Genomic DNA, 18,458 nt, shown 5'->3' on the forward strand with positions numbered 1-18,458 from the left:
AAATGTCGTCTACATAAAAAAAACAATGGTGCTCCAATGTAATTAATTGGAATTGGAAATAAAAATAAATCACAAAGTTGAAAAACTTCCGAAATGACATTCCAAATTTTCAATGGCCATTTATACCTTAGATTGAAAACCTATGTTTATTTTACGTATATTTTAAAGCAAAAACAGGCATTAAGAATTTACTTACTTACATTAACATAAAAAAAAACGTGACATTGCGAAGAACAAAATTATGCTCGATAAATTAGTTGTTAAGAATCGGTAAATTTCTTGAAAACAAATTTGCTTCAAGCTATTAGAACACTCTGTTAATTGGTGTATGGAAATAACTGTTGTAGCTTAAATCTATGCATTTTATTTGTCACATTTTTTTTGTACAATATCCAACACATAATTGACAATAGAAAAAGATGAGGTTAATGTCATGAAAACCCATACCATATAGTTGGCATTAAAGGCCACATGAGAAAAAAACTGAAATGAGAAAACTGATGACATAATTTGCAACAAAGCAATTAACGAAAAATCGAGAACGATCATTAAATTTATATTTTAGAGGAATATTCTGATATGTAAATATCTAAGAAAACATGTCCTAGTGATTTGAGAGGCATTATGTCGGTCAACGACTTCGTAAAGGTGAACGTAAAACTTAAGATGAGTTTATTTACAACCACTGCATGGGTCGATGCCACTGCTCGTTGAGTTTTCATTCCCCGAGGGTATCACCAGCACAATAGTCAGCAATTCTGTGTTGACATGAATTGTCATTGACATGGTCATAATTATAAATAAATTGTTTACACAACTTTAAGTTTTTGAAACACTAAGGATTTTCTCCTTCAGGAATAGATTACTAGCACCTAATTTTTAATTTGGCATAGCTGTTAGGAAGGTTTTATCCTCAATGCTCTTAACTTCGTACTTTATTTTGCCTTTTAAACTTTTTTTTATTCGTGCGTCACTGATGAAAAGTGCGTCTGGCGAAAATACAAAATTTCAATTCTGATATATATGATGAGTTTACTTATATAGTGTCGATATGACTCCGTAGTCGGCATAAAAAAAGGTGGCGAAAGGTTCAAAAAAGGTTTTCAACCCTACGATTGGATAGAGTGTTTTGAACTGTAGAAAAAAAATACATTCGGAAAGTGGAAAACTTTAAGTTTGTCATAAGATCTAGTCGTCAACCATTATTATTGTCAAGGAATAATTTAATTTTGTGTGTAACGAATCGTCTGATTGACTTACAGTATGTTGTCTATCAGCTCATAGACACAATTTTGTCATGTGGCCGTAACGTCATCAACGTTTTTATGCGGGTTATTCAGTGTGCAAAAATTTTTTGATGTTATTTCTTCATAGACTGAAACAAATATTACTGTCATTCCTTAAAAAGTTTATAGCGGGTGTTTTAGTTTCGGTAGTACCCTTGATTTAAAATTCACGAAGGTAAACGTGATATTCAGACACTCACTGAAATGTGGTTTATAAAGTGACAGGACAGTATCCATATACTAAAAATGAGATTTAAAGAAGTTTGCAAGACACTTTTTCATTATCAACTTATAAAACTACAAATAATATATTTGTGCACAAATCATTAACAATCCGTCCTGCGCGTTTAGTACCAGTGTCATTATGACACTTCCGAGATATATCTATAATACTAAAATTACGAGGTCCAATTTGTCAGCCGTCATCACGTGAAAACGACGAATCAAAGAATTCAACTTTACATACAACTTATATAGTACAAAGGTGTAGATTAAAAATTACACCACTCCAGGCCCTTTTGTTTTCCACGTAATTAATATTGCCAATAATTAAGAATTTCCGGGTCGAGTCCGATACCGATACCAATAGTATAATCACCTGTTACTTATTACCTTATCTGTACGTTCCGCATCTGACAGGGGCACCACCAAACAGTGTATGCAGGATTAATATGCTATATACACGGGTCATAATCACAGGGTTGGCACTACTAAATTGTCAAATTGTTACCTATTATCGTTTTAATCAGAAAAACTTTCTTAGATAACAATACGAATACTAAAAATCTGGACTAAAAATAAGGCGTATAGGTACAGTTTTCAATTTGTTAGCGGGCATGAGTGACGTAAAACAGCGAATCAAAGAGTTCAACTTAATGTATAACTAATATAGGACAATGCTGTTGATTAAAAAATACTCCATTCTAGGACCTTTTGTTTTCCAAATAATTAGTATTTATCATGACCAATAATTGATAAGTTCCAGTTCGACGGGTTCAAACAGAAAGATTTGAAAGCAGAGAAAACTGTGTATCTTATAATCGCCAAGATTTTATCAGATGACAATACTAATACTAAAGTAAGGCTTGCGCATAGTTATATACTTTAATTCAGTCACAGAACCGCGATGTCACGGGTGTGTTCTAGTAAAACAAAAAAATGTGCTTATTTATAATTATAAGGATAGTCTAAAAACAAAATACACTATTTCCCGTCGATTCAATTATAACTTGAATAGTTATCAAAGGTAGAAATGAGCTCGTTAATCACAAGAAAATTACTAAAGTAGCTGTACCTAGGAGTATGCTGAATGAAATAAAATGGTAGAAATGGTACTGCACCAGATGCACAGTTCGATATTTAGTGTCTCATTACTGATTTCCGAGTCCAAAAATTGAACATTCCAAAACAAACGCGGAAGAGCTGATACATTGTAATACCAAAACATGCAAAAATAACCAAAGGTCAAGCAATACCATGAAGAAATGATTGGTTTTCCCGTTTGAATGGTTTTACACTAATAATTTTGGGGCCCTTTATAGCTTGTTGTTCGGTGTGAGCCAAGGCTCCGTGTTGAAGGCCGTACATTGACCTATAATGCTTTACTTTTATTAATTGTTATTTGGATGGAGACTTGGCACTCATACCACATCTTCCTATATCTATTTAACGGACGTCGCCATCAAATCTTGGTTGGCTACCACAGATACGTTCCTTTCATCGGAGGCACAACCATATCCTTTAGTCGTCTTCTTGTTTGACGAATCATTAGTTCAAGTTTACAAAACTTTGATTTTTTCGAAAAACTAAGGATTTTCTTGTATCAGGCATAGCTTACCTTAGCCGTCTTTGGCACAATTTTTTGGAATTTTGGATCCTCAATGCTCTCCAACTTTTTTTTGTTTGGCTTTATAAATATTTTGATATAAGCGTCACTGATGAGTCTTATGTAGACGAAAAGCGCGTCTGGCGTACTAAATTTTATAATCCTGGTACCTTTGATAACTATATTCATCACATTTTAAAATGTAATGACGCACGTGAATTTACATTTTAATTTGCATTGTAATCATGGATTTTGCACAAGATCGATATTTACTAATGATAAATTTGCTGTACGGACCAACTACGAAAAACATTTGCAGGTATTGGTTTGCTACATGCTTTCATTTAAGGGCATACGATACAGTTACAGGGGAGGTAATGACGTTGCTAACGTAAAATGTTATTTTCGCGACGTCAAACTGTGACATATCGGGAAAAGATGCATTTTTCGACTGATTTTTATCATTCAAACTGATTTAATTTGAAAACGAGTTCATGGACCCCTATTTTTCAAAACAGCAATTTGTTTCATTTTGCAGGGAAATTATGTGACCCAAATTTTATAAAGCTATAAATAGAAGATTTTTTTTAATTTTGATAAACATGCAGCAATAAATTACGTATTTTCTTCAATTCATGAACATTTGATAAATATGAGTTATTTCTGATTTTAAAAAAAAGCATATTTTTTAGGATACTTATAAAATACAGAAATTACCGATTATTTAACAAAAAACAATTTGTGTTTATCTTTTATAACAAAAAAGTTATGTCTTTCTTTCGAAAAAGAAATTACGGCCACAAATCTGAATTTTGAGCAAATATACAAAATTTCGACCTCATTTTACTCAAAAAGTAGCACATGAAGGTATATTTTTATTACATATTTGATTTCATCAGGTAAAAAATAGCCTCTATGCAAATTTTCACGAACTTGTAAATACAGGATCAAAACTGTATCGTATGCCCTTAAGAAGGCAAAACACATGGTGTAACTGCTAACATTCTTTTAAACGGTTTTGTTTTGCTTGCATCTGTATTTTCCCCTGTTTTCTCTCTGCATTACAGACCTGTTGTCTTCTCTATGGTCGGGTTGTTGTATCTTTGACACATTCCCCATTTCCATTCTCAATTGTATTCATGGGAACTTCATGTTGGTTGCTAACTTGTTGGCAATCTGTACATTATTTATAATTATTTCTTGAATCGGGACGATTTATAACTTAACATAATGTATGCAACACTATCTATTGTTTGAGGTGATTCTAAATATGTTGATGTAGTCTTCGGGAAATAAACTGTAATCTCCGCCTTATAACAGAAAAGCTTAACAACGATACACTAACAGATAATATCAATAGGAATACAAATCTCAATATATCACAAGAACTGAAATTAAATATGACTTTTTTATACATAACATTAATGGTCTGACCGAGAGGGTGACATTCGAAACACGTTCTCCCGCGAAACCATTGGATAGAGTAAATCATCTGCCTTGTATTACCCAATCAAAATCTGGTAATTTAACATGAAGTATAATAATAATTCACTCATGAATATAGTCACTACTTGAAATGAACTGAATTATTAAAACCATAAAACCCATTAAACGGCGAAAATAAACAGTTATAAAATAATTGTTTACTATGATGCAATGTTGTGTTTTTTAACACGGGGTTAATCTGATGATGTTTTTCCACATCTAAGACACACACACAATTCCATTTTGGTGAATTTTATGATGGTTTGATGAATATTTGCCTTCTTGCCCGGTAAATATAAAATTAAGTCAAATCTACCACACTTTCTTCGGAGAGGACATTGTCCTGGAACTAGATGTAGATTTAGCCGAGTTTCTTAAACCACCATTTCTAGTATAAAACATCCTCGTTTGATCCTGGTAAAGCTTCATATTTGACCAGGAAAAATATTTAGTACAGTCAATAAAATTGATCCTTCTGTTGAATTCTAAAGTTTTAAGTTTAGTAGCTGTGGTGGGTTTAGATAATCTTGACAATAAGTTCTTTTCTTTAGGCACGTACGATCGAGGTCTTATAAACGGCGTCGTGCTCTGTGTTGGTGTTTCTATTGCTGTATTTGGTCGGGATGGACGTAGTGGTTTAGGTTCTCTCCATGACGGAAATTTCATACCCATATTATCAGCCGGTGCAACCGTAGTCTGTGAAAAAATATAAAGAAAACAATTATCATCAATAAGCTTTCATTGCAAAATTATCAATTTATAACTATAATAATATACTGAATAATATGCGCACTGTTGTTTTCTATATTTGTACCACCCTGCTCCGCTCGTCGTAGTAACGACATAGTGATTGAATAATTGATTTCTTCTGCTTAACCTCCAGTAGACGAATACTTCATTCTGAGACTTCATTTGTTAGGTTCTGGGGAATGGATCTACAAGGATTATAAAGGATGTAGAATTGGACTGTAATTATATGGGGAAAAGATTATGCTGGAAAGAAGGCATGTCAATGTTTATGGTGATTGGGACGATTGAAGCTATAGCCATGTCATTATAGATAAAGTATGTTATTATTTGTAACTGGCAAAGGTTTAAATACATGATAATCGGCATTTACGTTAAACATGGTAAACCGGTTTTTTTTTCTAAAGTGAACATTGATTGGTTAAATATTTCTCAGTGATGTCCTGTGTTTGAATTTGTTTGTTAGCTTTTTGGTCATGAATGTTTGTCGCTAATATTTTATTAACTTTGCATTTGTATTCAGATATCGCAGATCAAAGTTATTCGTTCATTGTGTAATCATACGTTTTTTGATTGAGTTAAGTCTGCCAATTGATATTTTATCGTATGCTTTTCCATGTTGTGATGTTATGCTATTGTTTCAGAAAAAGGGAGAAGGTTTGGATCCATTAAAACGTTTAATCCCGCTGCAAATGTTTGCACCTGTCCTAAGTCAGGAACCTGATGTACAGTAGTTGTCGTTTGTTTATGTAATATATACGTGTTTCTCGTTTCTCGTTTTGTTTATATATTAGACCGTTGGTTTTCCCGTTTAAATGGTTTTACACTAGTAATTTTGGGGCCCTTTATAGCTTGTTGTTCGGTGTGAGCCAAGGCTCCGTGTTGAAGGCCGTACTTTAACCTATAATGGTTTACTTTTTAAATTGTTATTTGGATGGAGAGTTGTCTCATTGGCACTCACACCACATCTTCCTATATCTATAAACGAGCGATATAAAGATATAAATAGTTGATTTTATTTTTGTTAAAAAAATGTTGTACTACTAGTAACATACACCATGTGGGGGCTTTAGTGAAATAAAATGTCTTATGTCTTTATGTCTTATGATTAATAAAAGTTATTTTAAAAAAAACTATTGATTGATTGTTGTTGTTAAGTCACTTCCAACACCATTGTTAATATCAAAACGGTCAGTTTGTGTTGATGTAGGAAGTTCAGAATTCCCTACGAAAATCTCAAAACTTCAGTCGGAAACCAGAAAAATAACCAATTCACCAACATTCCAACTGACTTCATTTTTAGAAATTTTGGTTACTTCTTTACAAGCAGAACCAAATACAATGGAAAGTCCCAACTATGTACTGGCTTCCGAAGCTACACAAAAAACCTTACAAATGTAGATTTATTTCATCTTCAGGCCATTGTTCCACTAAACACTGTCAATTTTACTTACATGTACTAGTACACTTGGTACAATAAAAAAAAATGTGATTATAAATTGCTCAAATAAGGCCTTTGAAAATAGTGGAATTGATTACTTTTGGAGTGTCAAAAACTCGTAGGAAGTTTGCACGCATATATTAGTGATTTTGAATCTGTTCAAAGTTTTGATTTTTCTACCCTAGATACCACTTTGCCTTATATTTTTATTAAGAAAAAATATCACATCCCTGATTAACTGGGCATTTAAAAAGTCAGAATGCGAGAACATATGTTCAAACTCTTTTAGGTCATTTTTTAGTAGTAATAAACAAAAGAACTATGTCAATTGGACATGCTTTGATACTATAAGATAAGAAGATAAGATAAGAATTTTATTTATCTAATCAAGAACCCATAGAGGGCATCATTTTACAACAAAATATGATTGGAAAAAGCAAAACAGAAAACTAATACCATACTATAACGTTATGGACATGATCAGAGCCTAACACAACATATGTTTTATATAACTATTATATTAAATATTATAACAATAAAATATCATATTACTTTATGTATGCGCTTGAATTTTTACTTGATAACATTTTTGTTCGCTTTGGGGATTCCGTATATCGTCAAGTTATTGGAATTCCGATGGGGACTGACTGTGCACCAGTTATTGCAGACCTGTTTTTGTATTGTTATGAGTTACAATTTATGTCTGTAATTGGCAAAGACCCATCAAAACAACATTTGATACAAAAATTTAACAATACTTTTAGATATTTGGATGATATACAATGTATTGACTCTCAATAATGACGACTTCAGTATGTATACTAAGGAAATTTGTCCTGTTGAACTTACTTTAAATAAAGCTAATACTAACAAATGACCACTGCCCTCTCCTCGATCTTGATATCTATATCATTAACGGAAAGCACAAACATCTATGATAAAAGAGATGATTTTTCATTTCCTATCGTTAATTATTCATTTTAGTCGTTGACGTTCCCTTGTAACCATCTAATGATGTTTATATATCTCAACTTTTACGATTCGCTCATGTATGTAACAACGTATTCGATTTAAGGGAGAGAAATTTATGTATTACTGAAAAATTATTACACCAGGGTTTTCAATATCACAAACTAGTCAAAACATTTACTAAATTGTATCATCGGTATAAGGAAATCATTCGTAAATATAACTCAACATGCAGACATCATATACGTTCAGGTATTTCACATCCAATCTTTTATGGTAATATTCTTTACAAAGCACAAAAATGTCAGTATTTACCTCAAAAGCTTACAAAACCTTTAGACAGACTTATTAATAAGGGATATAGTTACGATACTGTTGTCAGGCCATTAAAGATGGCATATTTTGGCTTTAATATTGTTTCACTTATAGGGTCTTTAATTGCATCGGAACTAAAAACATTTATTTAAAAAAAAAAGCAGTTGTTGGCATGACACGAGTTATTTTCTTCTCATATATTTTATGATAAAATGACACTTAACCCCTAACGGGATGGATTGTGTCTGATATTTATATGATGAAGACATAATCTTTCAAACAGTTTAATTGAGGTATGCTGGCATGTCAGTTAACGACTAGTAGTCTGTTGTTATTTATGGTTTTTTTTCATTCTATTTATTTTCTTTTGTAACATCTATGACATCGGACTCAGTCTTCTCTTGAACTGAATTTTTATGTGCGTATTGTTATGCGTTTACTTTTCTAAATCGGCTAGAGGTATAGGGGGAGTGTTGAGATCTCATAAACACGTTTAACCCCGCCGCAATTTTCGCCTGGAACAGGAGCCTCTGGCCTTTGTTAGTCTTGTATGATTTTTAATTTTAGTTTCTTGTGTATAATTCGGAGTTTAGTATGACGTCCATTATCACTGTACTAGTATAGATATTTTGAAGGTATGAAGGACGCCTTCGGGTGCGGGAGTTTCTCGCTACATTGAAGACCCATTGGTGGTCTTCGGCTGTTGTCTGCTCTATGGTCGGGTTGTTGTCGCTTTGACACATTCCCCATTTCCTTTCTTAATTTTAATAGTTTAAATTGAAAACAAGCGGGTTTGTTTATCGGTTGTACTAACCCTGAGTCTCATGTCGAAACACAGTGACTTATCAAACAGAGCTGAAGTAGTGTTTGGAAAACAAAAGTGTTGTGTTCAGAATTAAATTGATATAGCTACTGTTTGCATCACTACTTTGTTGTAAAGGTTTGAAGGTATGGTACATGTTTTGAAATGAGTTTTGAATTCAAATTTTATAGGGAAAAGTACTGAACTCCGAGGAAAATTAAAAACGGAAAGTCCCTAATCAACTGGCAAAATCAAAAGCTCAAACACATCAAACGAACTGGCATATTTCGAATTGGTACAGGCATTTTTTATGTAGAAAACGGTGGATTAAACTTGGTTTTATAGCTAGCTAAACCTCTCACTTGGATCACAGTCGTAGGAAATTCCATTATATTGACAAAGATGTGTGAACAAAACAAACGATATGATAGGTAAAAATACAAAAAAAATGGTACAGCAGTGAACGTTGTGTTATAATCTTAATCACTATAAAACAAACAGATATATAATCAAGCATTTACCATAACACAATAACGCAATGACACGCAGGATGTATAAGTACAGGGCCACGTCACATGCAAGAAAAAAAAACACAAAAAGGCACACAGAAAATAGCACGTTAGAAAAAAGACGAGAATACAGAAATCATAGAAGATTAACACAATAACGGGATTCATAGGTACAGATCCACGTCATATGTAACCAAGAAACTGACAAAAAGGCATACAGAAAAAGCATATAAATCGTTCTTAGGTTGTACTGTGTCACTATCGTCCTAGCTAAGGTGGTGGGTTGGGATCCCGCTCAGATGTTAAACTCCGCCTCATTCTGAACATCGATGTATATGCCTGTCCCAAGTCAGAAACCTGTAATTCAGTGGTTTCCGTTTGTTGCTGTTTTACATATTTATTTTTCGTTCATTTTTTGTACATTAATTAGGCCGTTGGTTTTTTTTTCGTTTGAACGGTTTTACATTTGCCATTTTGGGGCCTTATATAGCTGACTATATATGCTGTATGGGCCTTGCTCATTGTTGAAGGCCGTAATGTGACATATAGTTGTTAATTTCGGTATCATTTTGTCTCTTGAGAAGAGTGTCATTGGTAATCATACCACATCTTCTTTTTTATATATAATTAAATGAGCTTTTTATCAATGACGATTGATTCAATGATGGATACAGAAGTAGAATCATATTCAAAACAGTGTGGTCCTGGCCATTGATTGACGACCTAAATGATCCCATTGACTGGGACAGATTAGGTGAACGTTTGTCGGTAACAACCACTGCTCACTATGTACTTGTTAAAGACGCTGAATCTGTGGGGTCACAAGAGGTTCTCAACACCTAAATAATGCAATTCGAAAAACGAATCCGAAATAATACAATGTGTTGATTTATCTCAATAATAGAATCAAAACATAAAGTTTATTCCTGAATAATTTTTCGAATTCTTTTATTATTAGAGGCGTTAAGAACCTTTGATGACCCCACAGTTTAAATTCAATCATAAGTAAGAAGTGAGCAATGGTCGTTACAGACAAACGTTCACCTAATCTGTCCCAGTCAATGGGATAATTTAGATCGTCAATCAATGGCCAGGACCACACTGTTTTGAATATGATTTTATACTAGCCTAGGATTCTGTCTCACTGTTTTACAGTAGACTGACGCGTGAATGTTTGACTAATAGAAAGTAACACCTTAGGATGTATGATTACTCATTTCCGTTTTCATGAAAAGAAACAACAAAAACTTTGCGCGTTTACCGTTTTAGCTAATAAGATTCATAAGATTATTTCCAAATTTCATTGACAATTCCCTATGGAAGCAACTTTCCATGTCCTAATTACAATTAAAAATACAAGTACTCACACGACCAGGTTTATATGGTGATGTTGATTTACGTGTTAAATCCACTGATTTGGTGGACGTAGTTGTCGAGGTACTTCCAGGACTGTAAGTTCTCCAACTCATAGAGAGAGAACTTGCGGACGAACTTGTCGGCATTTCGGGGGTGTTGTAACCACAAAAAAAACCTCTTCAAATACAGTTTCACAAAATATTCATATTTTTTGTCAAATCTAAGCTGCACATTAGTTCCACATACATATTCTAAAACGTTATTAAACAACTGACTCGACAACCAAATAGAATTAAATCTTGAATACATAAAAGCCAATCAGATTATTGGATTATTGGCAGCTTAACACTTATAATTCTTTGGTGTTAAGACGCCATAGAGTTTAAAATAGGTCATTTTCATATTGTAATTATAACAATACACATTTAATTTATTTTAGGTTGAGGTGTAAAATAATTTGTTCTATAAGATTCAAGAATAAATGGTATAGATATATTAAATGAGTCTCATTTAGTATTTTAAAAACATAATTTCTGTTAAGTAAACAGTAATTGTAATACCGGTATTATTGAGACTACTTTTTACAAGTGGAACTCCGAGGGCTGGAGAAAATATTTTAGAATGGTATACGATGACGTCAATACTATATAAAATAATCATAGCATTAATATTTAAAAAAAAAAAAGTTTACCAATTTACAAAATGCCAATAATCCAGTCGGTAACCTTAAAAATAAACAGACATGTCTGCATGTATATCTTATTATTCAAATCATATAAAGAATACCAAACAATCACGCCGTCTAAAGAGGATAGTTGATCTCTCTCATTAGCAGTTATCGCCCTTGCGTTTTATCCATGAACACGTACAGTAGTATGATTTTAAAATTATATATGTCAAAGTATAAATGACACATCAATCTCAAATGAATGCTTAACTATCAAATTTTAAAACTAATAAAGACAGATCAAGGAATATATTATACCACTTTGTAAACAGTGCATTTGGAAATGTTTAAATAATATATATAAAACCCTTATTTAATGTAAAAAGTACTACTGGTAACTACATGTACCAACTAGTTGTGTCTTGTAGTCTTATATCATTTTTTTCCAAGCTGGCAGTTTGGTTCCCCTTATTTCACGTGTTATTAGGTATGATCCTTGTTATTGAGTATGATACTTAGATGGTTTGTGTGTTGGTATGAACAATCACACATTTTTACATTTATCTCTCTTTCATCGTGAGAAGTAAGAAAATAAATGTACTCAATGATATAGTACCATAACAGAAGTGGGCAGTTGATTCCATAAACCCATATCTTTCTGTCTGAAACTGTTGTGAGTAACACGACGGGTGCCACTACCGGATCAGGAACTGCTGTCCTTTTTTGAGCATTTTAGTTAACCTCTAGTTAATGTCGGGATCCGTCTTGTTCAATTCTTTAGTTTTACGTGGGGTCTTTTTTGTTTTTGTTGTTTTACCTTTTCACAATAGTGTTTCATTTGGATTGGTGATTTATTTATGATTCCTTCTTGTCTGATAGTATATTTTCTATCTGTCTCTTGGAAGTCAGGGGGTGGGGGTTCTAAACATTAGATTCACGTCAACTTACCATTATATTTGAAACTTAAATAAGGGGATTGGTTATCATAGCAAAACCTTCAAAAACTATCATCAAATAGTTTCCATTTAAATCCTTAAAAAATCACATAATCTTCTCTGTATTTACTTGGCCAGTTCAAACCTATCTTGCAGAGAATATGGTATATAAAAATCTCCTCCCTTTTAATAGATTATTATGAAATCCTTCGGACTGAATTTGGTTTGTGAAAGATTCGACCAAGAATAGACATCAATAAACTTCAAAACGTGTATTCCGTTTTGTCTCTTGAAATGTTTCTTAAAAGACATGTCTTACTTAAATCATGATACTGTCTTGGGTATAAACTGTGAATAACACGACGGGTGCCACTACCGAAAAATAATATGGGCAAACTCATGAAAGGAAAAACATCTGCATTTGCTGTTACTTTTTTGTGTTTGTTCTATAGATATTTATGTTTTGTTCTTGTGTTGTATTGTCAGTTTTTTTTTCATGTTAGCCATCAAGTTTGTAATCATTTTTTGTGTTCCTATTTAGAAATATGCTGTCTTGTCCGTTATTTCAACAAAATAACACCAGTATCATGCAAAGTTTCCAGAAATATTCTGATTTTTTATAACTTACTTCCACGGCTATATTGGGTATAAACTGTAAAACACTTTATGACAGAACTTAAGCTAGTCTTACAGTCATGTCTTTTGATACCTGCTAAAACAAAAGTATTTATGTCTTGTCTATGTGCACCCGTGTCAAGGTACACCAGAAGAGTTGCATGGTCTATCAGTAAATCTGCAACTTGAAGTACTGATAGAAATTACTATATTCAATTATTTAGCTATATTTATTAACACATATCAATAAATAAAACAATTGTTCCAGTGCAAATGTGTTCGATCAACAGTTCTTCGGGACATTCAGTTCCGCCTGTGTCTTCAATTTTGGTAAAAGTAAATACCAGCACCACCAGACGACAAAATACCGGTAAAATTATATGCCACAAACAAGCAGAAGTTTTCAATTGCACACCGCATTGTTGCCATCGTCGTCTACAACAGGAATTCAAACATGCAACTTTAAATTTCAAGGAGATATAATATACAAGTTCGATTGACATTCATAATTACAAAATATTGCTTTCGCTAATCCTCTTCGAAAGACGGTTTAATATTTGTTACTTGTTTGGGTATTTTTTCAGGACAAACATGCTTTCTTTTCCCCTCTCTTTGGTTTGGTTGTTGTCTTCTTGACACATTCACCATTTCCATTCTCAATTTTATTTATTATTTCTTAAAATGTTAATTAAAAATTTGTTTGTTCATAAAAGCATAAAACTGTTCGTTAAATGTTACATGTAATAAAAAGTAATATATTGTGGGAAAAAAGTTAGAAAATCCGCTTAAATGCTTATCATAGTGCAAATAAGTATTGCATTGTTATAGCCCCCTTATATATATTTCATACTTAAAATGTATATTAGTATACCTTTATAGCGTGTGTTTAAATGCTCGTCTAATAATTATTATATTTCATTCCATTGAATTTATTTTTATAAAGATAAACAAAAAAATACAAGTTTTATGACCATCTTAAAAAATAAGGTAACTCTATAAAACAAGATATATACTAGTATGGTATTCCTGTTAATGTGACAACTATCCATAAAGATCAAATGTCACAATGAACAAAGTAAAGGCCATTGCAAAACCTTCAATAATGAGCAAATTTCATGCCATTGTGTCAAGAAGTAATGACAAAATGCGAAGCAATTCAAAAATTTGAAGCAACGGTCAGATTTTTCAAACAACATACCGAAAACAAATATAACAGACAGCAATTAAATACAAACGTGGGATAACTATACCTTCAACAATAACATCATTACCTATTATTCGCAGTGTTGATCCGATATTGATGCCAATAAACTTTTACTTGTCGACTGGGTCTGTCATCTGGTAGAGGCTTCTTGAAGCAGCAACACCAATCTCATATCTTCTTTAAAGTCCCCGCCCATAAGCTCCTGTCCACTAGGACATGTTGTCTCAAATGTAATGTAAATACATGAAAATTAACTAACATGAGATTTAGACAAAAACTTCTCAATCTAAAAGTTTAAATATGTGCTAAATTCTATTTAAATGGTATATGCTATGAAATTAATAGCGCAGGACAAGCCCCTCGAATTAAATTTCATAGTACTTACCTTGTCAAAGACTAGTCTAACCAATACATAGAGGGTTGATCACAAAGTGTTTTACTGTTATGGTGTCAGTTTGAGATCGTTGATCTACTCTGTGCAATTTATTATTAACTTGTTTAGACTCAAAATGTTTAAAGAATGAGTTGGTGTCTATTCTGTATATTTTATTCTGCTCAAAATTCCAATTCTTTTTTCTCCGAGGCAAACAAATACATGCACAGCAAAACCACCATACAAATAGTCAAGAATACATACACCAAAACTTTAAAAAATACAGAAAAGCATACATATTGCATGTTTTAGCAAGTGGGGGATTTGTTATTGATGACGTATTTTGATAGTCCTTGTGTGAATCCATTCTCAACCTTTTTTTACCACAGGACAATTTATATTGATTTCAAACTGTGTAGATGTTAAAAGACACCACATAGGAAAATAATATGGGCAAACTCATGAAAGGAAAAACATCTGCATTTGCTGTTACTTTTTTGTGTTTGTTCTATAGATATTTATGTTTTGTTCTTATGTTGTATTGTCAGTGTTTTTCATGTTAGACATCAAGTTTGTAATCATTTTTTGTGTTCCTATTTAGAAATATGCTGTCTTGTCCGCTATTTCAACAAAATTACACCAGTATCATGCGAAGTTTCCAGAAATAATCTGATTTTTTATAACTTACTTTCACGGCTGTATTGACTTCCATTCTTGTATCTTTTATTTCTGGATTGTTTTACCTTTTCTCTTAGTTTTAAAAATCTTTCTTTAGACCTCTTAATTTCATTTTCTAACTTCTCTAAATTACTTAAAGAATGATCTATCTCAAATTCTATTTGGTCATATTGTCTTTGCATTCGACTGTCTTCTTTGGTATCATTACATGGGGTTGTCGTTTTATATTCATGATCGTGAATTCCCTTTATTCGTTTACACAAATTGTTGTATATATTGAGAGCATTTTGAGATCCTAGTATTTCTTTTGAATACTCTCCCTTTGTAGCATAACGAAGTGCTTTTTCTGTGTATTTTATAGCGTTTGAGAAATCATAATCTAAACCGAAATGTCTGGCTTTCGCTGTAAAGTATGACCACTTCCAACGAGTTTCCATTCTCTTCCAACTTTCTTTAGTCTCTTTTATTGATCTTAAAAAACCTTTGGCTTTACGTTTGTCTTCTGTTGTAACAGAAACATCTAGATATACGCCAAACATACCTATACCCAAGAGAAGATGTGACAGTTTTAACAGCACCATTCTTTTGAAATCCAAATACACAGTTTCATCAAATTCAATTTCAACAGCAAAATGTTCAATCGCTTTGTTAGCAATGTTATTGAGTTGTTCCTTAAGACCTGGATCCAAAGTTTCGGCGTATTTCTGACACAGCATATTATACTCAATGTATAAAACCGTACCCGTTTCCCTACAAGCATGTATTAAGTCAAATTTGCTTTTTGCATCATTCACATAGTCTAAGGCGGTACTTAGTTCATCTTTATTTGTCATTAAAACGGCCAAGCCATATCGAACAAGTCTCATCATTTCTGGTAGGTTTTCTTCTGACAAATAAGGTTTCAGATTTTCCATCTTATCGAAAACGTCGGTATACATAAGATTTTTATCATATATCACTCTTTTATACTCACATCATGCACCTAGGGCGAAAAAATATATGTCTGCAGCTTTAAATCGTTTATTACTCAAACCTGAGTTTTCAACAATTTTCCAGTTTTGTTCTGCTTTGAAAAAATCTTCTTCAAAAGTCACGTGATCTCCTGCGTGACTTAGACGCTTCATATAATGTCTATACACAACTAACTCTTTTCGAAACTTGCTAAAATATTCTGCTTTACGTTGGACGGAAACTGAGTTATATGATGACTGGCGAAGTACTTCTGCTAAAAACCCGTACCCAGTATTCCTTAGCGCCTCGTATAAAATTTCCATTGTCATATTATCCATGTCAGTCACTAGGAACATGAACGTCCGAGCTCTGTCCCCTCTAAATTTGATGCTTCGCAACTGCATAGAAGTATTTGCGTCAAAAACATCAATTTCATAAAGAAAGTCCATGACGTAATTTGGATCTAGATTCTCTATAAAAGTTCGGTACACTTTTCGGAGCACTACTTTGCTTTGTTCATCCATTTTCAATATCATTTAATTATACGGAAGTGTCGGAAGGTTTACATGGGTTTTACATGTGTTCCTAAAAAAATCCCTGACGTAATATAGGTCTATTGAAATACAATTCTCTAAAATCACTATATGCTTTTTTCGTAGTACAATGTACTATCTCATTATATTCGTCCATTCTATTATATAATCATATATTTTAAATGTGTTTAATATTTCAATTGGAGGTCAAAGGATGTTTAAATCTTTTTTTGTATTTTATGAACCAAAACTTTTGCTGAATAGCCGATATGAATACATGCAATCATGTACAACTGAAATCAAATATTACAATACATTTTACTTTTATTACTCTGCTTTAAATATAATCGGTAAAATAAAAAACAGAAAATACACAAGGCTTTTAACTTTAAAGTATACCGTGTGTGTTTGTTTGCTATATAATTATATATATTATTCCTTTCGAACGGAGTAAATTAATGTTACGTGATGCTCTATAAACTATATAAAAGACTAGTGTGATTTCCAGTCTATGTAATAAACATGCGTTGATATTCAGTAAAGATGAAAATAACGTTCTTACAATGGTAGGGAGACAATTGAATTTTATAGAGTATGTTGTAAAATATTGTGAGATGTTCGGGTCATTTGGTCCTTTCGAGCCCTTATACAATGAATTTCATCGAAAAAGATACAGACTGACATTTAGAATTTGAAGCGCAAAAACATGCATGAAAACAAGATAAAGTCCTTTAAGTTTTATCTTAGCTATGTCATATTTGGATAAATAGATCGAATTGGAAATAAAACCTACGAAAGGATGTCTGTACACCAAAAATAGTGAAATCAAACACAAACATTCTTTTCGTCCTCATTTTTTCTTTTCAAAAAAGCGACCAAATCAATATCAACTATCGCTTTGAAAAAAGGACACAATAAGAATTGGTTAAAATGAATTATAAATGTAATTGTAATAGGAAACTGTGGCATCATGTGACTGGTGATGAGGCCGCCACACCAATGCCGCCGAGAAGAGACAGATTAATATAACCAATTGCTGCTTGTGTCTGGATACTTATTGTGAATATGTGTTTATAATTTATACTTGTATTTATCATAATAAAATATTGTTTACACTAATACCGCCAAGCGAAATCCTCAACAACTTTAATGTAACCATTATAAGATAAGATACGATAGATACATATATGATAAGATAAATTTTATTTTCCAAATAAGGTCCCCAGGGAGGCATATACACATAACATATATAATTGATACATCATACAGTATTTTACATAATATTGTAAAATAAACTTGAAATAGTCATACAGGTATTATTTGTTGAATAAAAAAGTATTTCAGAGTTGCTACTCAAGAGATGTGGCGAACTTTATATTTACTTATTTTTCTTTTTTTTTTTTCTCTCTTTTTCTCTCTTGATTTTATAATATTTTGCTGAAAATGTATAAATATAAAATAAATGATTGTTTAGCTGCAACAGACACCAAGGGACGATGCTCTAGGATTGTGATCTTAAAAGCTCTACCAATCCTCCTCGTATCTGATGCAGAAAAAACAAACACAAATGGAAAAAGTTCATGTATATTCAAAGGAAATAACATATACTGCAGTAAACAGGTATTGAGAATAGTGTAGGTTTCCTTACTGCAACAGATACCAAGGGGCGGTACTCAAGGAGCTGTGGTATTTACACAGTCCTCCTCGTGTTTGAAGCAGACAAGATTATAAGTTATATGGTTTGCTACTGACCCCTACGGATCAATA

The 18,458-nt window shown here is 32.6% G+C and overlaps 2 protein-coding genes across 2 annotated transcripts; both read right to left on the reverse strand.

Annotated features, from left to right (window-relative positions):
* Positions 1–4,505: 4,505 nt before the first annotated feature.
* On the reverse strand, positions 4,506–11,023 carry LOC134707671 (uncharacterized). The gene is made up of 2 exons (XM_063567653.1): positions 10,747–11,023; positions 4,506–5,292 (listed from the first exon to the last, which is right to left on the reverse strand). Exons 1-2 carry the CDS (start codon positions 10,879–10,881, stop codon positions 4,909–4,911), a joined length of 519 nt encoding a protein of 172 aa, XP_063423723.1. The 5' UTR covers positions 10,882–11,023; the 3' UTR covers positions 4,506–4,908.
* Positions 11,024–15,125: 4,102 nt separating this feature from the next.
* LOC134707672 (uncharacterized) lies at positions 15,126–16,681 on the reverse strand. The gene has a single exon (XM_063567654.1). The coding sequence runs from the start codon at positions 16,143–16,145 to the stop codon at positions 15,207–15,209; it is 939 nt and encodes a 312-aa protein (XP_063423724.1). The 5' UTR covers positions 16,146–16,681; the 3' UTR covers positions 15,126–15,206.
* Between the last annotated feature and the right edge of the window lie 1,777 nt (positions 16,682–18,458).

The sequence above is a fragment of the Mytilus trossulus genome, chromosome 2, assembly GCF_036588685.1.
Source record: "Mytilus trossulus isolate FHL-02 chromosome 2, PNRI_Mtr1.1.1.hap1, whole genome shotgun sequence".
Taxonomy (NCBI): domain Eukaryota; kingdom Metazoa; phylum Mollusca; class Bivalvia; order Mytilida; family Mytilidae; genus Mytilus; species Mytilus trossulus.